The sequence below is a fragment of the Anabrus simplex genome, chromosome 7, assembly GCF_040414725.1.
Source record: "Anabrus simplex isolate iqAnaSimp1 chromosome 7, ASM4041472v1, whole genome shotgun sequence".
Lineage (NCBI taxonomy): Eukaryota > Metazoa > Arthropoda > Insecta > Orthoptera > Tettigoniidae > Anabrus > Anabrus simplex.
Window position 1 is genome coordinate 227,193,959 of NC_090271.1, and position 23,263 is coordinate 227,217,221.

General features: G+C 40.0%; 1 protein-coding gene across 1 annotated transcript in view; it reads right to left on the bottom strand.

Moving 5' to 3' along the window:
- Positions 1-23,263, bottom strand: part of LOC136877490 (KICSTOR complex protein ITFG2) — a 126,709-nt gene that overhangs the window by 99,273 nt on the left and 4,173 nt on the right. The window contains exon 2 of the mRNA XM_067151584.2: positions 2,243-2,535. Within this exon, the coding sequence (XP_067007685.2) occupies positions 2,243-2,535 (293 nt within the window). The remainder of the gene's footprint in view (positions 1-2,242; positions 2,536-23,263) is intronic.

The window sequence follows — 23,263 nt, forward strand, 5'->3', positions numbered from 1 at the left end:
TTTGCCCTGTTCTGTATCTCCCTTATTTTCTTCATAAAGAGTTGGCAATCCTACCATAAAGATGGTGGTAATTATTACTTTAAGGGAAAATCTACATTTAAACTAAATGGAAAATTTCAAAAAAATATTCAGTAATTCAGGTCAGTCTTGTCCATTTTCAGCTTGATTTAAATGAGGATATTCTTTATGATGTATTTTGTTCTTGAAGGACATAAGTACAGAACTTTCAATTTGTGGTAATAATGTGGGAAAGTGGGTATCTGTGACGACTGAAGCAAGAGCCAAAGGTATTAAAGCTCAGGAGATCAATAAAATTCTTGGCTTTGTTCTCAATATATCAGCTGCTAATGCTCACAAAGAACAAAACTGTTTTGTTTTTTAGTGAATAATAAATGGTTTGATGATAGCAACCACTGCAATGTAGATCTAATGAAAGCCAAGTTACAAATCAGAGTTAATTTTGATTTCACATGCCAGGAATTTGTAGAATATGTAAAGACTAAAATCCTAAACTTCAAGCTTCTCTCCAAAACATAAATAAATATACTTTTAAGTAAGAATATCTGTAGTTTGTAATGTGAGAAGAGTTTGATAGTTTGAAATAATATTGTTTTAACAGTTAAAAAGTTGTCCTTCATATTAGTCATAATGTTACATAAATGTCTGTATGCACTGAATTTTTAGAATTCGCAAAAAGTGATGGCAAAATATTGTGTGAAACAAAATAATTAGTAAAATATGTGTCTTTGTAAAGTGTAACACATTCTTTTTTTTTTTTTTTTACAAACACTGCATTGACTTTTTGCAAAATTTTGCCCTGTTCTGAATCTCCCTTATTTTCTTCTTTAAGAGTTGGCAACCCTACTATAAAGATGGTGGTAATTATTGCTTTAAGGAAAAAGCAACATTTAAATAAATTAAATAGAAAATTTAAGAAAAATATGCAGTAAATCAAAACATGGAAAAAAGGAAACTAACTGAAAGAATATAAAATTAGAGAATATACCAGTAATTAATTTAATTATTGTAATAGTTATATACACACTAAAAAGGGTATGATTCACCTTTATTTGGCATTCTAGCCATAATAAAATAGCAAGAAACAAATTAGCAGACTATGTTGTGGATAGGCAGTCTCACAACCAACTAGAACTGTGGTGGAAAGGACCTGCTATGGACGTTTTGTTCACAGTTTCACTGAAACATCACAACATCCTGAGAATGGTGGTGGATTATCTTAATCCCAAACAAGCTGTGGGCAATTAAAAGGGCATCTGTGGTATGAGAGTCCTCTTTCCAGTCTTCACAGAGGAAGGCTGTAGTTCCCTTCAGGCTCTGAATATGTCACTGCTGGCAATGAAGCACTTATGCCTTTTATTAAGAATCAAGTCCGGCTCCATGACTAAATGGCTAGCGCGCTGGCCTTTGGTCCACAGTGTCCCAGGTTTGATTTCCAGCCAGGTAGGGAATCTTAACCTTCATTGGTTAATTCCAATGGCTAGAGGGATGGGTGTGTATGCAGTCTTCAGCATTAGAATTCATCATAGGTCACCTATCAGGCGTCAACACGAAAGACTTGCACCAGGTCTCTCTGGAGACCACACCCCATTAAAAAGAAATGAGAATCAATATTGCCACTGTCAGAGACTGTCTGGAACTTATTGAAGCCTTTACTGATTGTTTAGCTGATGTAGCAGAAGGAAAATAACTTTCAGTTGAGATCTGTACTTCCATTGCTGGAGAATTAGGAAGATGCCAGATCTTAAACTTCCTCCAACCCTCTGCATATGAATGTTTTTTCAGTGACAATCTCTTGGATCTTTTTCCCTCTTTGTATGTAGGACAGTCCTTTGAGAGAGCAAGTGCACGCACATGCACACGCATACACTCACTCACTCTCTCTGCATGCATTCAATACCGGCATATACCTGACCCCACATGCACCATGCTGATAATCTCTGACAACATGAGGTATGTCCCAAATTTCTGGCAATTGTAACATCCCAAGGGAGTAGCAATGTATGGACGAATAGTAGGCGATACATAGAAATCTTGATTTGTCCAGGCAGTGACTGTAAAGAGGAAGTTAGGGTGAACACTCCTTGAATCACAAAGCTTGTCACTTTACTTACTTCTAATTTTGCATTCTTCTTCACAATTTATGTTTAAGGGTCTTAACTTCATACTATTTCCAAAATGTTACATCACCAACTATATCTCATCATCAATATATAAAATTTACCTGTAGGACTCCTCAATTTCTCCAGTAGCAGGATAATGGCAATGAATTTTCATAAGAGTTCCACCAGGTTGTGCTACAAGCAAGCTAGTCGAACCTTCAGGTGAGTGGTGAATGGTTACAGTGCCAATCTGACTAGCACATTCCCATTTGTTTAGGCCAACAAGTTTTCCTAGGTCTGGACGGCTTCCTTCACCATCCTGCCGTACCCAACGGTAGGAGCGAACCACACGATCTGTCAAACCTAAGACCAACTCATTATTTCCATCACCATCAATATCGCCTAACAGTGCAACCTGAAAATCCCACACAAAGAATTAGCACAGAACATTTCAAATCTTCTACAAGTACGAATGACAACACAATTGGAGAAAAATATGCAAAGTACAATATTTTTCCACAATACTATCAGTTTTCAACTATGCATGGCAATACATTCCTTAACAGTAATATAAAATTAGTTATCAGTTACAGGAAAATACCCCAGGTAATAAGGAATCCACTCCCACTTGGATTCTAAGGAGAAATGGAAAAGACAATGGACATGATGCTGAAACACCACACGACTATCCTAATGGGGGACTTCAATGCCCTGATTGGAAAAGAGCAAAGATTCAAGAACGTTGTCAGATAATACCCAGCCCACTAGAGAACCAACAGAAAAGGAGAGTGACTGATCGACCTGTGCAGAAACTACAGCTTAGTCCTTAAATCCCTGGCTTTTCCAACACCCTTCTGGAAAAGCCAAGACAAGGAGATGTTCCAACCCCATACTAGGGGAGTTTCAACTGGACCACATAGCCATTAGCAGAAGGAACAGCAAGGAAATACTAAACTTAACATCAAAGTAGTTAGAAGTGCCAGCATTAACTCAGACCACTATCTTTTTTGATCACAACTAGCACCTCAAGAGTTCTAAGATTCAATTCAGCCAAGTTAAGAGACGACAACTTCGCCAAGACCCCAAATAACAACAAAGATGTAAAAAGATTAGCCGTGACTAAAGAAGGTAGATGCAGTGACAGCAACTGTCCCGGCGACCAGAAGGAACCAACATCCATGGTGGACAACAGCACATAAGAAGGCAATTCAAGAGAAAATAAGCATGGGACAACTGGAACTGTAACAAGAGCACAGCTAACTGCAAAATCTTAACCAGGAAAATCACAGCTAGAACTATCACAAACACCAAGAAGCTGTATAAGAACACCATCGACCAAGCAGCAAGAGACGTCCAGAGGAACGCCACCAGAGACCTCTACCAAACTTACAAAATTCTAGATAACCCCCTACTCACACCTAACACTATACCTCGAGACCAGATGGAAAGTTGTCACTGAATAATAACGATTGCACCACAGTACCAGCACAATACTTCAACAAACTCCTCTACTCAGAGGAACTTGCGGAGAAACTCCACTTCAAATGTAAGAATGATACTAACCCAGATTCCCTCCCGCCAACTAAGGAGGAGATCAGGAGGATGATCTTGAATTCAAATCTAACAGAGTGGCAGGCGAAGATGGCAACTTTGCATAACTGTGAAAACACACAGACAAGGAGTCAATTCAAAATATTTAAAATATCATATTCACCATCAGGATGACAAAACTCTACCAAGCGATCAGACCTTGACCAACGTCCACTCGCTACACAACGAGATAAGTCAGACCTTAAAACTACAATGGGATCTCTCTCCTATCAGCGACCTTCACAAGAGTAAATAAATATTCAACAAGATTCCTGCATAGGAAATTACCAAGCCGAGTTCAGGCATCAAGATCATGCGTGAAACAGATCCCGAACCTCAAAACCATTCTCACCTACAAGAACCTATGCGACTCAAACCACACAGCAACCTTCGTCAATGAATTTTTGTTTTTGTTTTTGCTATTTGCTTTATGTCGCACTGACATAGATAGGTCTTATGGCGACGATGGGATGGGAAAGGCCTAGGAATGGGAAGGAAGCAGCCGTGGCTTTAATTAAGGTACAGCCCCAGCATTTGCCTGGTGTGAAAATGGGGAAGCACGGAAAACCATCTTCAGGGCTGCCGATAGTGGGGTTTGAACGCACTATCTCCCGGATGCGACTCACAGCTGCGCGCCCCTAACCGCACGGCCAACTAGGCAGTCCCTCTTCCAGATACTTGCTGAATTGGAACTAGAAAACAAGAAAGAAAATCTAACCAACACCATATCCAAAACCAAATTCAGAGAGGAACTACCAAAGAGCTTCGAGATCGGAATGGGTATTAGATAAGGGAATACCTTATCCCCAATTCTCTTCCCTTATCCCCAATTCTCTTCAACTGTCCAGAGTAGGAAGTCATTCGTGAATGGATGAACACGCTAACAGAAGGTCTCAAGCTGAGAATCGGTTACAGAAAGGACAAGCTACAGCCAACTGCCTGGCCTTTGCAAATCACCTCACACTCCTCGCACCCTGCATGGAGGAAGCTACACACCAACTCTCCTACCTCAACAACATACAGGATCATCCAATTAACGCAGAGTTGCAGCTGAGGCGTTTGTCCAGCAAGCTATCTCTACCCGCCGGCCAGGCAACACGAGAGCAAGCGAGAGCGACTGCCTGATAAATTCTAATGCACTTTAAAAGTACTCACCCATGTCATTAAGGGAGGTGCTGGAACTGCCTGCCTTCGTTTTTGACACATTTCTGGCACCTTCTTATAAAATTACCCATTACTCTTTCTTAGTTCACTTTGAGGAATTGAAATGATCTCTTGGTGAATGGTATCCTTCAGTTTATTCAAAGTCTGCAGGCTCGTTTTATAAACTTTATCTTTTAATGATCCCCAGAGATAATAATCACAGGCTGTTAAATCAGAGGATCATGGGGGCCATATGTTGTTGCTGATAACTCTATCGCCAAACACTTGTCAAATTTCCTGCAATGAAACATAGGCTGTATGAGCCATCGCCGAGTCCTGCTGAAAAAAATGTAAAAGTATGTTCTTTCTCAGTTATTGTCGCGGTCACCAAATTAGGCGGGTGAGGAAAACTGCGCTGTCATCAGATATGGGAACGGCGAAGCGAGAAATGGTCGAGAGTTGCTTACCTTCGAGCATGGATTGGCAACGCTGATCGTGCAGTGCTGTTTGGCTGAATCCCATCCGTTCCAGGCCACCTTACCCGAGTCATTCCCTGTCATGCAGCTGTTGAGCTCGCACCGTAAGTGCAGATAAGGATGAATAGTGAATGTGAAAGTGGCAGAGAGGAACAAGACATTCAAAATAAATGGCGTAGAAAAACTCACGTCAGAAGCCATCGACCGTGCAACTGCTGCAGATTGGGAAAAGTGCTTCAATCACACGGAAAATCTTCAAACAGACGATTGGGCCAAGGAAATAGTAAGGGACGAAAGAATGGAGCAATTCATCATCAGTGGAAATGACGACTCGACAGACAGTGAGGTGAGTGATGACAGTGACGAAGAAAACTTAAGACTGCCTTGAAGCTAGAAATCGATTCTTAATTCATTGTAAATTAATGTAAACCTATTCTTTAAAGTAGTTCTTTTTCTATGTTACTCAGTACAATATACAGTATTCAAATATTTAAAGTTACGTATAATGTAATAAAACTGATATAGATTAATATGTAATCCGAAAGTATTTACGGCGTCCTGCAGCCAGTGCTGGTGCGCGCACCCCAAACTGCATCAGCGAGCGACATTAACATGATCGCTTCCCAGGCCATTTTCCATGAAAATGACAAGACTCACGGAAACATGTTTCAGATAAAATATAGAAGTCAGGCAATTTTTTACATTTTTCCCGCAGACAAAATTTTATTGGTTGAAGAAATAAATATGGCCGCTTACTGAAATTTTCAATACATGATTCTACAGATTTAAATTTACTCGTTCAAGATTTCATTTTTAATAATTATTTAAAGTGGTTTATATGGAAAATAGTTATACCACTGAAATCTACAGTCTTTTCTGAAGCTTGCAGTATAATTTGTTTTGAAACATTGTATGAAGTAACATCAGGAGCTTGAGAGAGGACAACTTGCCTTGCACTCCGAAACATTGTGTTCAGTTAGACATTTCATCGCCAGTTGCTACATAACATTGGTAACAGCGTAATTTCTCTGACCCGCCTAATTTGGTGGCCACGACAATAGTTAAATAAAAAAGGGTCGCAAAATATTGTTCACATATCTAACATTCTTACTTGTTTCCTCAAAAAAATCGTGCCTATTAGTCTTTCACTGGAAACTGCGATCACACTCCTAATTTCTCTTTATGAAGAGGTTCCTCATGAAGGAGATAAGGTTTTTTAGCACTCCAATATTGACTGTTTTGAGAATTTACATACCCACATAAGTGAAACCAAAGCTTTGTCTGAAAAAAGAATGAGATTGGAACCAATTTCTCCAATCATGCACTTTATTCATAACCCATTCACTAAATCTAATCCTACACAGAGCATCAACCCATTCACTAAATCTAATCCTACACAGATCATCACCCGGTTTAAGTTCTTGCACCACAGTACAATTATATGGTTTTAACTTAAGTTCATAGTGCTTTTTATGGAACCATTAGAAATCCCAGTTTGCTGAAAAGGATAGCTAAAAAATTTCTTAGGAGAATTTTTCAGGAATTTTCCAATGTCTTCAAAAGTTTCTTCTGTTAGCCCTGTACGTTGCCTTCTACACTTTTCCCGCTTCACAAAATTTATTTTTATGAACCAGTCCACGACTTGGAACTTGAACACCTGGGAATTTCTCTTGAACTAATCTTGAAACAGCACAAGCGGATTCTGTATGGATATAGACCTATGATTCATAAATAAACAATGGATGTGGAATAGAATAATTAGACCTATTAGTATTTTCTGTTTATATTCTCACTCACTTTACATGGAGGTGGTGTTCTTACTGGAACACAAAACAAACTTCTGCATTGAAAGACAATGCCAGAACCGGTAGTCTGCACAAGCTCCCCTTCCTCCCACACAGCTGTCAGTGTTCATCATCATTTCATCCTCATCATGATGCAGGTCGCCTATGGGCTTCAAATCAAAAGACCTGCACCTGGCGGGCCGAACATGTGCTTGGACACTCCTGGCACTAAAAGCCATAAGCCATTTCATTTTAAAAACGTCCTACTTTAGCTGCTAATGGGTCATCCAATTATCTTGGAACCACAGCGACAGCCAAGAGTGTCTAAACTAATGACACATTTTTAAGTTAAGCTGATTCAGTGTATCCATACAAGACATGTCATTAAATCTTTTATTCTAATAACGAAAAAATATGAACACTACATATGGTTCATTAATCACATTCTATGAGGAAATTGGTCACTGAAAATGGTCTTCTACCCATTTATATTGTATAACCTAACATCCTCTTTGACTTTCTCATAACAGTTTTTAAAAGCATCAAGTTCTCAAGTACGCGTTCGATCTTTCACGCCATACACAACACCCTCTTGCGCTACATGCCCCTATCACACCGCCCTCCAGACCCGCCTTAAACACCTTCCCTTCATCCCCACATTCCCCAAGTCCCTCCCCACTTCCCCTCCTACCTATACCACTGCTCCATCCTTACTTACACACTTGCTCCAGTTCTCAACCTCTCCACACATTAAGCTTCAAGGCACGCTGTGAAGGTGAGCCTCATACTATTTTTGCTTTATATTGCCTTGCCTCTTTGAGCCTTCTGCATACTAAATTAGGTCCCCTTCTTTCTTTAGGCCTCATGTTCCGCATCGGACTGAGAAACTTTCGTCCTGCACACTAACATAGGACTCACATGTATACAGCTATCCACCTTTTGACGTGCTGGTACAACATAAGCTTAGAAGACTGTCAAACAATAACAGTACAAAAGCTGCATCCCTATTTGAGACTCATTTTATGTCAAAACAAGTCAACCATCAAGATTTTAATATGTTTATCAAGTTTTTTACTCACATTCAATCATAAACTCAACATTAGAATGAGTGATTTCAACACCTACATCAAGATTACTAAGACTATTATGCCGCTAACATGTTGTGAACACTGCTACCTATTTTAGATATAATTTTTACTTTTAAGTGTGAACTATGGTTACATGAATTGTATCAATGTGTGTATATTGTTGTATATATATTTTTTTGTCCTCTTGCTTGGTTTATGTGATAGGCTGATGATGACACTAAAAAATGGGTCAAAACCAGCACCACAATAATCACGTTGTAACATAATCCTGTGCAACAGAACTGTCTTGTATTGAAAAGGTGGAACCCTTAAATTCAAATTACCTTTGTGATTCTCAGTTCAATACGGAACAACTATGAAGTTATTAACTTCGAAAAATCTTACAGTAGTATACATTATTTTCTTCCTCTGACATATATACTTCTATATTAGAATATGTTATTTTATCTGTTGATATTTCCATATTATTTCACATCTTTAAAGGGATAAAAGAATGGCTGAGAGAGGAGGTGTGAAGACTGTGGGTGAGTGGGACCTTTTTGCTCATAATTCACGATCTTAAGATCTTTATCTATTGTTGTATATTCGTGACTAGAATCTGTATGATGCTCACTCACAGCTAAAAAACGATTATATTTGAGAGCACTGCGGTGTTTAGCGTATCTTATTTCAAGATTGCGGCCTGTTCGACAGACATAGCTGGAACTACAGGATTGGCATTCTAATTTGTAAACACTGGAGTTCAAGTATCTATTATTATTATTGTTGTTGATAGTGTGCGGACTGAAAATATGTCTGGAGTTTGTATGGGAGGTTCTAAACTCTATTTTGATGTTATGTTTTTTAAAGACATTAGAAATTTGGTAAATGCTATTACTGTTGAATGTGAAAGTAGAAAACTTATCTTTAGGAGAGGAATATTAAATAGTGTTTATTTCTTTTTTGTAATGTTTGAGAGAGAAAGGAATAGTCAATGCTCTGAATACCATACTATTGTAAGCTGCTTTCTTATGTATGTCTGGATGCAGAGAATTTGGTGGATGGTATTGATGGTGTGGGTGGGAGGATGGGTTTTCTGTATATATTTAAGGATAAAGTATTGTTGTAGTTGTGCATAATGGTTAAATCCAGGTAATTAAGGGCATTATTGTTTTCTGCCTCTATGGTGAATTTTATATGTGGATGAATGGAATTGAGAAGTTCAAGTACTGTGTTGCTGTTAGTAATACAAGAGTCTAAAATAGCAAATGTGTCCTGTAAAGGAAAGGGAAACGTAGAGTAAAGGATAGAAAGAGGGAAGTGGAACAGGGTAGCGAGAGGGAGAGAAGAGAAAGTAGGTTGTCCACGAGCCATGGAAGTTAAGGGAGAGAAGGCGAGGAGGGGATCTTATAAAGAGGGTGGAGTTGAGGCTCTGGTCATAGGTGATTCAATTGTTAGGCATGTGGGGGAAGTAAATGGAAGAAAGGGAACCAGAGTACTATTACCTAGGAATTAGGTTAAGGTAGATGTTGAGGAAAACAGAAGGGAGAGAGAAGGGTAAGGAGAAGGTGGTAATTTTCCAAGTTGGTACCAATAATATAAGCCAAGCAGGAATAGGTACTAACTTATCTGTGGATGTATGGGTCATTGTCATGGCAGCACGGAACAAGTTTAAGAAAGCAGAGATTGTTATCAGTGGGATAATGCATAGGAGGGATATTGACTGGAGGGTGACTGGTAAGTTAAATGAGACTATGGAACGGGTATGTGGGAAACTAGGACTAAGATTTGTAGATTCTAATGGGTGGGTAGGATACAGGGATCTATGTTCAGATGGCCTTCATTTGAACTGCAATGGTACATATAAGTTAGGGGGTTTGTTTAGAAGAGTTATACGAAGGTACATTCAGAGAAACTGGGTGGACTAGGAAGCAGTGATGACAGTACAGACGGCAGCAGGTCAAGTACGGATGCCATAAAATTGTTAAACTATAGAAATATTGTACAGAAAGGAATAGGATTAAGTTATTTATCCGATATAGCAATAGGAATTGAATTATGGCTAAAAAGTGATATTATGGACGTAGAAATTTTCTCATGAAACTGGAGTATTTATAATAGGAACATGTGAGGCACAGGGACACGTGAGCAACGATAGGAAGGGAAGTATTCATACTGGTGAAAGAAAAATTTGTAAGCTATGAAAAAGTTAAGGATAAGAAATGTGAAATTCAAGATGTAAGACTACCTCTGAAGATAGGCTACTTGATGTTTTTGGGGTGTAGAGACCTAGTAAGGCTGGCACTGATGCGGAAGTGATTGATAAGATAATTAGCTATGTGGTGAACAACACAGAAAGGAATGTTATTGTAGTGGGCGATCTCAACTTACCAAATGTTAAATGGGAAGGAAATGCAAAAGACAGAGACCGTATTGTTGTGTGTGTCCTCTGCGCCTACAAGCTCCGCAGCCCGCCGAACACAGAAGTTTCCAGAGACCACGAGACAGACTACAGAGAGCTGACGTGATCGTCTATGACGTCAGCCAGCGCTATAAAAGGAACAACGTTTCTCGCCTCTCCAGGACTACCACAGTGTCCAACGACCAGACTACACCGCAAGTCAGACACAGAGGCACCCTCTTAAAAATGTGTTCTGAATAGGTGGACTGATTCCTGGCCGTGAGGTTTTACCTCTGGACATTGCCTCATTCTTCCTGCATCCCGTAGCTACGTCAAGCACCCATCCAAGCATTCTGCTACTCACTCAAGTCACATACAGTGCTCCGACTCTAATCATAGCATTCTGCTATATATGAACATTAGACGCAAGTTCCTTGCAAGTTATACGCCTTCTGTTAGCATTCTGCTAATATGAACTCTTTCTACAAGTTACACTTGTTATCATATATAACCGATAGTTTTTGACTATCAAGAACATTCTCTCACTTGAACAGACTGTCTCATCAAGACAAGATTGAATGTATATAGGAATCTCAATTCTTACGTATGTAAAGATTATTCAGGCCCTCAGCCTACTACCTTATATTAACATTAAACGTGTGCAATTCAACAAGCTTCAAGAAAAGTTTCGTTCTATTTCATGTACATATTGTATAAATGTGTTGAAGCAATAAACTTTTATGTTGTGCCTTGTATACCAAGTTCCTTGTATACAACACAACAAAATTGGCGACGAGGAAAAGTTACACGTTAGCCCCGCCAATAACAACAAAATTGGCGACGAGGAAAACTCATATGTAGGTACCGCCAATATCAACAATAATAGCGACAAGGAAACGTTACGCGCCGACACGCCAACAATATTGACGACAAGCAAACGTTCCAAGTGGACTATCAACAACATAGCTACGGGACACAAGTAGGCCACGCCAACACTCTACTCACATTTCATATTTGCAGTGCCATTCCTCCCAGTGTACGTCCCGTTCGAACTGAGGACATCAAGCCAACATTTCACAGCGCACGCAGCACCTGTTCTCCGCTGCATTCTCGCTGCGCGCTCTCTTTCTCTCTCACCCACAGCCGATTGTTGAAGGTCACACTTCCAGCTGGTTCTCCTACACGCTGTCTCGCAAGTTGTGCTCACTGTCTCATCTGTCAACATGGCTAGTACCGAGCAATTGGCAGCTATATTACAGGCTTTACAGCAGCAACAACAGCAATTCATGCACAGCAGCAGTCCGCATTGCTTACAGCCATACAGGCTCTCTCTCTTCTTCCGCACAAAAAAAAAAACCACCGTTCCTCCATTTTCTGCCTTCGACCCAGAGAAAGAAGAATGGTCAGTGTATTTAGCTCGACTTCACCAGCATTTTACCTGCCACTCCATTACAGACGAGAAGCGCCAAGAAGCTCTTTTTCTCAGTTCTGTAGGAAATACTACCTGCTAATTACTGCAGAAATTAAGCCCCGAAGAACAGATCTCGGAAGTTCCTTTCGCACAGCTCCTAGCTTGCTAAACTGCACATTATGCTAAGGATCCTCACATCGTAGCAGCTCGCTAAAAGTTCTTTCAATGTAGAATGAAGCCGCACCAGACTCGCACAGAATGGATTGCGGCACTACGTGGTCTCGCCAAGCATTGCAAATTTATCTGTTCTAAGGATGGTTGTAGCACGCTCTACTCTGATTCACTCATTCGGTACATGGTTATTCTCCATACTCCCCAAGACAAAGTTCGTTTCGACGCTGACAAGAGTAGTAACCCTCCTTTGGAAGAAGTCCAGCGTCTTGCCACAGTCTATGAGATGACTACCAAGACTGCAGCTGAAATAGCTACCAAACATGAAGTCGCTCACGTATCTCATACGGCCCGCCAGCATTCTGCTCCTTCGAACCACCAGGTCGGCTCGCTCCCTGCCAAGCGTTCCCGACAAGTTCATCCGCGCTCTTCTACGAAGACACGCAATTCTAAGAAAACTCCTAAGCTCCTACCTTCCTGCAGAGGATGTTTTAAGCATCACGACCGCCGTAACTGCCGTTTTTTCAAGTCCACCTGTGATCGCTGTCATAAAGTAGGACACATCAAGACTGTCTGTCAAAGTATGTCCCGCCCTGCCAGTACTCCTCCTGCGAAGAAAACTCTTCCGAAGACACGACAGGACAAGGAAGTTGATCAAATCAACCTCATTCTTCCTACAAGAAATTCTTGTAAGATCATCATTCCGATCGTTTTCCCAGATCACTCTACTGATTTTCAGCTAGATACTGGTTCGCCTGTCTCCATCATCAATCTGGCTACATATCACAACTTAGGTTCACCGCCTTGCTCTCCTGCTGATGTCCAACTTGTTACTTTTAACAAGAAGAAAATTGATATTAAGGGAAAAAATCACTATTCCAGCCAGATATAAAGATATTCATAAGGTCGTTACCTTGCTAGTGGTCAATAACTACACTGCATATAATATCCTAGGCATGGATCTCTTCAATTTATTCGGTTTTCAAATACATGACGTCAATGTAGTCTCCGCCTTACAACCTACCTCTGATGTCACCGATCTCCTAGAACAATTTCCTGAAGTGTTCAATTCTACCTTAGGCACAGCCAAAGACTACACAGCTCATATCCAGCTGAAATCAGGAGCCAAGCCTCGCTTTTTCAAAGCATGTCCAGTCCCACTTGCACTTCAAGATCAAGTTACTCAAGAATTACAGAGATGGATAGCAGCCGGTATAGTAGTTCCCGTCACTTCCAGTAAATGGGCTACTCCACTCGTTGTAGTTAAAAAAGCTAATGGCAATATCCGCATTTGTGGTGATTTTCGCTCTACAATCAACTCACAGATTGAAACCGATGTTTTTCCGATTCCCCGTCCTGAAGACTTATTTCGCCGTTTAGCCGGTGGACAGTTCTTCTCTAAAGTGGATCTCAAAGAAGCTTATCTCCAGCTACTTTTAGACGAAGAATCCAAGCAGTGCCTCACACTGAATACCCCTCTTGGACTTCTACAGCTTCAGCGCCTACCTTTCGGTGTCTCTTCATCCACTGCGATTTTCCAGCGCTATTTAGCACAGCTTACCGCCTCCATTCCTGGTTGTGCTAATTACCTTGATGACATTCTTGTGACCGGCAAAGATAATCAAGAACACCTGCATAATCTCCGCCTCCTCCTCACTAAATTGAAAGAAAATGGCCTACGTGCTAATCTCGCTAAGTGCACATTCTTTCAACCTCAAGTTCACTACCTAGGTCATAGTCTTGATAAGACTGGCATTTGACCTAGCGAACGGAACATCTCTGCCATGGTCAACATGCCTGGCAGACTATCAACAAGGCTCTTGTCCATGCTGTCAAGCTAACTCATTTTCAGCCCGGTAAGCTCCTCACTCTCGCCACGGACGCATCTGATTATGGACTTGGCGCCGTTCTCTCCCAGAAGGATCGTCACGGACGAGAACGTCCTATAGCCTTCGCTCTAAGACACTCAACGAGCATCAACGTCACTACTCTCAGATAGAGAAAGAAGCTTTAGCTATTATATTTGGTATTCGCCGTTTCAATGAGTATCTCTATGGCAACCATTTCTTCATAATTACTGATCACAAGCCTCTTGTTCACTTATTCCATCCTGGTAATAAGATCCCTGAACATTCTCTAAGGAAACTTCAAAGATGGTCCATATTTCTTTCTGACTACTCCTATCAGATTGCCTATCGTAGCACATCTCAGCATTGTAATGCTGATGCTCTCTCTCGCTTACCTGTAGGTCCTGATACTACTTTCGATTCTCAAGAATCTGAATGTCTTCAGATAGACATAGAACTTGAAGACGCAGTCTCCAGTTTTCCCATTGACACTACTTGCATCGCCAAAACGACTGATAAGGATAGTACACTAGCTACAGTTCGTACTTATATCCGCAACGGTTGGCCTCTTCAAACCAAGCTTCCTCCCCGCCTTGCACCTTATCATCGTCTTCAGCATCGTCTCACGACTCGTGCCGGAGTTATCCTATTAGAAACAGGCACCCTATTCCGAGTGGTTATCCCACTTGGTCTACGCAAGCAAGTTCTCGACTTGTTACATGAAGGTCATTGGGGAATTTCACGCACCAAGCAACTCGCCCGTCAACACTGCTATTGGCCCAGTATTGACGCCGACATCGAGAAACTCATCCGCCACTGTGACCCGTGTCAGGTACATCAGAACGCACCATCATATGACCTCGCTCCATGGCCTCCTGCTACTTCTCCTTGGGCAAGAGTACACATAAACTTCGCTGGACCTTTTCTCAACTCTATGTGGCTCAAAGTGATAGATTCTCTATCCAACTTTCCTTACGTTGTAGAAATGCATTCTCCTACTACAGAAGCTACCATTCGCGCACTTCAGAAGATTTTCACTACTGAAGGTTTACCTCAAGTGCTCATTTCAGACAATGGACCCCAATTTACTGCCACTAACTTCCAGAACTTCTGTACTCATAATGGCATTTGGCATCTTCTGGCTCCGCCTTTTCACCCTCAATCTAATGGTGAAGCTGAACGTTTTGTCCAAACTTTCAAGAAAAGCATGAAGAAAGCTGTATCTTCAGGTTTAACTATGGACCAAGCATTGTTACAACTTCTAGGAAGATATAGGACTATGCCTGGTACCGACAACCTCACTCCAGCTCACAAGCTCCATGGACGCCCTCATCGAACTTTGCTTTCTTTGTTGCAGCCTCTTCCTGCTCAGCCACAGCGCTCGCAACCAAAGTTCAACACCGCCGACAAAGTATATGTCCGGACTTTGAAGTCCAATCCTCCATGGATACCTGGTATCATCTGCCGTACCTTGGGCCATCGTCTCTACGACATGCCGACCGCCGAGAAACGCATCTGCCGCCACCAGGACCAGATAACCCTCTGCTATCGTCCATCTCCTTCTGTTGATTCTTTTGTAACACCTCAAAAATCCATTGCAGACCGAGCTCTGGACCATTTAATCAACATGGGTTCTTTTCAGGATGATTCTACGCTCCTTCGCCCAGACCAGGCTCCGGACCACACAACAGAGACGGCCGACTCTCCAGCCCAGCATCGCTGCCGCCGCCAGCGCCGCTTTGCGCCGTATTGGCGTAATTAAGAGGGGAGGGTGGTGTTTGTGTCCTCCGCGCCTACAAGCTCCGCAGCCCGCCGAACACAGACGTTTCCAGAGACCACGAGGCAGACTACAGTGCGCTGACGTGATCGTCTATGACGTCAGCCAGCGCTATAAAAGGAGCAACGTTTCTTGCCTCTCCAGGACTACCACAGTGTCCAACGACCAGACTACACGGAGGCACCCTCTTAAAAATGTGTTCTGAATAGATGGACTGATTCCTGGCCGTGAGGTTTCACCTCTGGACATTGCCTCATTCTTCCTGCATCCCATAGCTACGTCAAGCACCCATCCAAGCATTCTGCTACTCACTCAAGTCACATACAGTGCTCCGACTCTAATCATAGCATTCTGCTATATATGAACATTAGACGCAAGTTCCTTGCAAGTTATACGCCTTCTGTTAATATGAACTCTCTCTACAAGTTACACTTGTTATCATATATAACCAATAGTTTTCGACTATTAAGAACATTCTCTCACTTGAACAGACTGTCTCATCAAGACAAGATTGAATGTATATAGGAATCTCAATTCTTACGTATGTAAAGATTATTCAGGCCCTTAGCTTACTACCTTATATTAACATTAAACGTGTGCACTTCAACAAGCTTCAAGAAAAGTTTCGTTCTATTTCATGTACATATTGTATAAATGTGTTGAAGCAATAAACTTTTATGTTGTGCCTTGTATACCAAGTTCCTTGTATACAACACGTATGACCAACAAATGGTGAACAAGTTAATAAGGGGAAGACAGGTGAATCAGAAAGGGGTGGAACCAACTTAGAGGGAAATATATTCTAGACATGGTGCTGATAAAACCAGACGACCTCTACAGAGAAATTGAAATGATAGATAGCGTAAGTGATCACGAAGCTGATTTTTTGTTATAGTTAAAATAAATGTGATAGAAAGGATATGTTGCAAAAGTAGACAATACCATATTGTTGATAAGAGAGGCATGGGGGAAAATAAAATAGCAATAATGATCAATGGAAAAAGGTAAATAAAAATGTAAACAGTTTATGGTATGGGTTTAAAGCAACTTATCGTTCTACGTTGCGATTTTATTTGACGTAAATAAATATCACACGAGAACACGTTCACTTCCTTATATAAATTACTTTATTTACACTGTACGTCAAAACACACAATTATACACAGTCACAAACGACACTATATACAACACTCAATAGCGAAGTACCCTGAAGTCGATTCTGACAAGTACAGATATCAACATCACTGATGCGCGCACTATAACATACTCTCTCGAGTTCACTGCCTCACTCACTTTGCTTGAGTCCAATACTCATAGACTCCACCTCGGAGCCCAACAGTCACTCCCAGTCCATCACTTGCCTGAGTCCCAAGAACTAAGAACTAAGAACTTAGAACTGCCTTCACCGACTGACAGCTCGATATTTATACTACTCGATCAACCATCTAGAATGATGGACTTCTGGAAGAGTTCTTACAACACTCTAAGGCAACACACTCGAAACATCGATCGACCAGCTAGTCGAATGGGTACTCGAACGTTCCTTTCCTATTTAAAAATGTACATGGAAATATCTACAACATTCGTAATGTCTCTACGTGTATCTGGATAATAAAACCTTTCAGTAAGTTTCCAGAACCCTTCATATATACCAAATTATAGTACAATAAGTCTAACATACGAACATTATGGAATTTTCTACCGCTTTCGACTCTCTAGATTTTGAGGTTAAACACAATACGTATTTGAGGTTATACAATTCTATACTACATATTTTCAGGGAAATCATATATTAATCATAGTTAACATTTAATAAAAGATAATTTAGCCTTAAATAAACTATAATTAAAATATATTAAACATAATAATTTAAGGTTTTACACCAATTACGATGTCGTACCTATGACAAACTGTTGAGGAATGTGAAAACAGGTACATGTACCTTTAAAAGTGGTAGAGAATGGTAAGGACCCATTATAACAGAGAAGGAAAGAGATTAAGATGGAGGTGCAGAATAGAAAGAAATAGACTTAAGAATGGTTGCAAGAGTAAGAAGAGATTGAAGAGCTTGCTATGAAATTGAATTTAGCGAAAAAGTCAGCTAAAGATAACATAATAACAAACAAAACTGGCAGCCATACAAATTTTAAGGATCAATGGAAGGATATGTATATATACTTAAGCAAAAAAAAGGTTCTAAAAAAAATTACTGAACAAGGAGAATGCATATGTGAGGACTTCCAAAAGGCAGAAATATTCAGTCAGCAGTATGTAAAAGCTGTTGAATAAGGATAATATCCAAGATAGAGGAGGCGACTAATACTGGTGAATTATTGGAATTTACTTGTGAAAATAAGGACATTTACATTACAATATAATGTTTGTTGTATTACTAGCATCGTGTGATACATTGTGGAATCAATCTTGTCTTTGATCAATATTAAACACTGAATAATATACATAAGATTGATTCCACGGTGCTACAAGAGACATCATAATCAAGAAGGCTGAAGGGATGAGAGTTTACCAATTAAAGGAACTTCCTATGGCATAAGCTTCTGTTGCAGTGCTGCCTTATCACTTGACGATGCGAGTCCACTCCCATCCTTTACTGTAAGTCACAACTGAGAAGCTACCTTTTTATTTATTTTAAGAAACTTTATCTATCTATCTATCTATCTATCATCTGTCTGTATATTTACCTAATCTATCCACTTACTGTATTTATTTATCTAAATATCTATTTGCTTATCTTTGTTATCCTACCACCTGACGACCTATTTACTCTTTTATAACTGGTTCTAATTTAAGTCAGGCCTCCGTATTACGTCAACATAGTTCTAACATCAACACTACGTAGAATAAGCTCCTACTCAAGTTATTCTGTACTCCTAATCTGTTGTTGCACATTATCACTAATATTAATATTGACAATTTAACTATCTAAAATATGTTAATTGTTGACTATTCACTGGATGTAGTTGCATGCTGTGTTCTAGTTAGTTTAATTTTAGCAATTGGCAATGCATACCACAAACAGTCATAATCCTTCTGACCATAGCAATACTTTTCCTTGTCACGCTTCCTCTTCCCCATCCATCCCTTCAACCTGCCTACCTGCTAGTCCACTGACCTGAACCCCACCCCTTGACGCTACAACACACATTCTCCAGTCTGCCCGAAACAAACATAAAAGCGCACTTCACATATGTCACCTTAATGCCTAGAGTTTAGTTTCTCAAACTTGTATAGATGAACTAAAAGCGATTTTCATTCCACTGTCATTTGATATTATCTTACGCAGTGAAAGTTGGTTGAAAGTCAAACATCAGGCTAAGTATCTGGAATTACCTGGCTACTGCCTTCTGAGGAATGACAGACTTGGCAAAGGGGGTGGTGGGGTCTGTGCTTTTGTCTCTTCACGCTTGAAACCTCAAATAATCTGTCAGTCGCCTCAACAGTATGAGCGAAAACCTAATTTTTAACATCAATAATTTCAATACGGAACAATGAAATTTTTATCTTTAAATCAGTATGAATGTCGTGATTAAAAGCAATGCTTCATATGAAATATTCGATAAAATGAAAAAAAAAACAGCACATTTTCTCATTTTTAGCAAAAAGTACTACGGTATCGATCTAACAGTTCAAAGTTTCAGAGCTAGAATGACCAGGCTGCAGACAGCTGCAAACACTCCTGTGTAATTATTCCTTTTAAGTGTGCACACTGCTCATTCCAATCACTGCCTCAGAGTAGGGATCGAATAGCTGGAATACTATGATGATCCAGTGTGTTGTGTACCAGTAGTATCAGAAAATTTATGAACCAGAGAAATGGCATGCTAAAGAAGAGAGAGACCTTACTCTCCAGCTACTTCCCGCCAATACTCAGGCAGGCTGTTATACTCGAAACAAAAGTTATAAAGAATACAGTTTCTGATTATTTATGTCTTATTCAGATAAATGGCAGCAGAATACACAAAGCACATAACAACAAAAATGGGTCAATGTAATGTTATTGTTGATCAATTTTAAGAGTTTTCTATATTGGATGCCTTCACATTCAGTTTTCTTCTGACTCTGATATTACAGTATCTAACATAAAGTGAGTCGTCCTTTCTTTCATGACTCCCTCTTGTGTTATTATTCAAGCGATCATTCCTTCATGACGTTTTTCTCATTCTTATACTCTTCAAAATGTAATCACCATCACCACCAATATTATTATAGTCGGTACGGGAAAACTGAATAAGACATAAATAATCAGAAACTGTATTCTTTATAACTTTTGTTATGTAGTACTTTTCGGTATGAGCAGTAAGATAGGTAATTAAAAATTAAATTTCTGGCACCTTCCCCAAAACTACCATTTTGAACAGCGTGAATAAAATTATTTATAGCATAGACTGTAGTTCCTTATTCCCGACTTTACATAAAATTCTGTTCACCCATTTTCTCGTACCTCGGCGCTGATATGGACTTGGCAACGAAAATCCACATTCATGAATATCTCTGTTACACAGCCGGTACAGTAAAAATGTACAAGACATAAATAATAGAAAATTTAATAAAATATAACTTTAGTTATGTAGTATTTATCGACAGGGCCTATAATATCATAAATATTTGAAAATTAAATTTCAGGCCTTCCCCTAAACTACCATTTCACTTAGCGTGAATAAAATTATTTATGGCCTGGATTGTAGCGACTTATTCCCCGACGTTATATACCGATTTTCATTAAATTCCCTTCAGCCGTTTTCTCGTGATGAGTGTGCATGCATACATACATACAGAAATTGAAGACCTCGGTGCAAGAAGGGGATAACTCCACTTATTTCCGTAAAACAATATTTTAGTGCTGCATAAAGAGAAAAAAATTGTGCTTCTTTCGATGGAAGAACGGGATTTCTCAGACTCATATATCGGCTTCTATGAGCTGTAGACTCTTATCCCTTATATCACTTCGGTGGAAGAAAGGGATAAATACTGGAGATATCCCTATTTTGCACCGATTTCTGGAACCAGGTCATAGCTTTCTGCCTTGCGACTGATGGTTTGGTCACATTGAGAAGAACATTAGGAAAACAGAACGAATTTATTTACCTGAAGAATATGAAAACTGGTTAAGAACACATCACCAATGAATCATTGATGTTGAACAGGATCATGTTCGGAACTCCATCAGTCATCTAAGGCCATTGCTACTAAAGAATGTTAAGAGTAAGACAAATGTAAAATTCAGTGTATCTAGATATTGTATTTTCCGCTATTCAAGCACATCAGATGCCTTGCAATGCTGTGACCATCAGAATGGAAAGTACTATGAAGAGTTTTCTTATATGAAGCCTGGACAGCAAGTAACACTCACTCCTGAGCCTGCATATAAAAGTAGGCTTCCCATTAAGGATGCCAAACTCACGGATACGTTGAAACTTGCATCGCAGAATGTTTGTAAGAGTGACGTGGTACTATGAATCTCTATCGGAATCGGGTTGGTGCTCCAAAATTGATGATTCTTCTACTTGGAGTATGACTCATTTAACTTGAAAGTGCCAGAGAATATGTATTGATACTGCTTCTTATATATTACTTATATTTACAAATGAATGACAATATTTCAAGCAAAAAACTGTCAATTTTTTCCTATTTCAGTGCAAAAAAGGGATAAGTACAGTTTTTTTTCCTTTTTTGCTAGTTGCTTTACGTCGCACCGACACAGATAGGTCTTAGGCGACGATGGGACAGGAAAGGGCTAGGAGTAGGAAGGAAGCGGCCGTGGCCTTAATTAAGGTACAGCCTGGTGTGAAAATGGGAATCCACGGAAAACCATTTTCAGGGCTGCCGACAGTGGGGTTCGAACCTACTATCTCCCGAATACTGGATACTGGCCGCACTTAGGCGACTGCAGCTATCGAGCTCGGTAAGTACAGTTTTAATTTTGCCGATTACTTATAAAGCAATGTATTTATTTTGTTGATTTTATGCCTACAAAATAAAATTTAGACCCTTAATCAACCTGTATAAACAACAGAATGAAATACCGTGTCTAGATTTTTTAAATTAGTTTTTTGTGCCCCCTGAAAAATTTGTAAAATGTGAGTTATCCCCATCTTGCACCGAGGTCTTCAATTACGGAAAATTAAAACACGCATTTCCCCTTGTTAACTGTAGTCCCGACCGGTACGGAAATAACATTATTCTTAAATTCTGAGCATTGTACAGACAAAACTCTTATTTTACTTATACCGAGATAAATTAAAATTAGTCAGAATTGTTTCCAAATGGCTCCTAAAATCTCTAGAAAAGTCACTAGTCATTATCATTGAAATTCTGTCATTAAAGTACTAAGAAAGACTCCATACCTAGCGACTAGTCTCTAGAATCGACCAAAGATAATGGAACCGACTAGACTGATGTGAACGAACACAAACAGCACGCGAGAACGAGAGATTGACAATCGATATATGAGTCGCGATATACAGGTTTCAATGAACATCGCACATTCACGCACATTTCTCGCATCAATAAACGTCGATATTTTGTTTGAAAGGGGCCAATGAGGAAAGGACTTCCGGCCACTGGCTAAAAATGCTGAAATGGCGGGATATGAAAACAAATGTTTGAAGTTCACCAAAAAATAAGCTAAAATCAGGAGATATAATAGAATAATCGGGAGGCGGGAAGAACTGTAGAAAATCGGGAGTCTATACTACCAATATAATGGTCCGTTATTGGACATTAAAAATTTTCCAGCTAACTCATTCTTGGTTGCCCGAGTTTCGCCCTCGTGTACTAAGTTGGGCTTATCAGTTGGTACTCAGCACACCCACCAAGACACATGGCTAGTGCATACCGTGGACCAAATGTTCCGGACTTGTGCTTGTATCCCAGTACCGGTTTCGCTTTAGCGATCCTCACCTGGGCTGTTTGGGAAAATAAGTTGAAGAATAATAGAAATATGGTGTTGGTTGATAATAATAATAATAGATGTGTTGTGATAGTGGCATTCGTAGGTAGAAGTCAGTTATTAATATTAGTGTGGCGAATGAACTTTAGGCATCGTGCCATAACTGTTGTAATAGTTCCTAATATATTTATTTCAAAGACAGGCAGCAGACTCGGCAGTCACCCATCCGGGTACTAGCCATGCCCAATGTTGCCTCACTATGAAATTTGCAGTGTTGGCGCCAGAGGGCCCTGATATTGTTGGTTACACAAAAAAGAATTAGTTTGCGTGTGCAAGGTGTTAGTAGCACTGTAAATTTTGAACTAATTTGAGGTAGCATCTTAATTTGCAGCTTTGTGTGTGACCCGCCTCGGCGTCCAGTTCTTTTCCAGTGCTTTGGTTATGGTGGATTTGTGGTTATTTCTTATGGTGTTTGTGGTAGGTATTTTGTGGTTTGTGAGTAGGTCATTGCGGTTGGGATCTTCTTGTGTAATTGTTGCAAGGCTAGAAGGCTGCTGTTGTTTGGT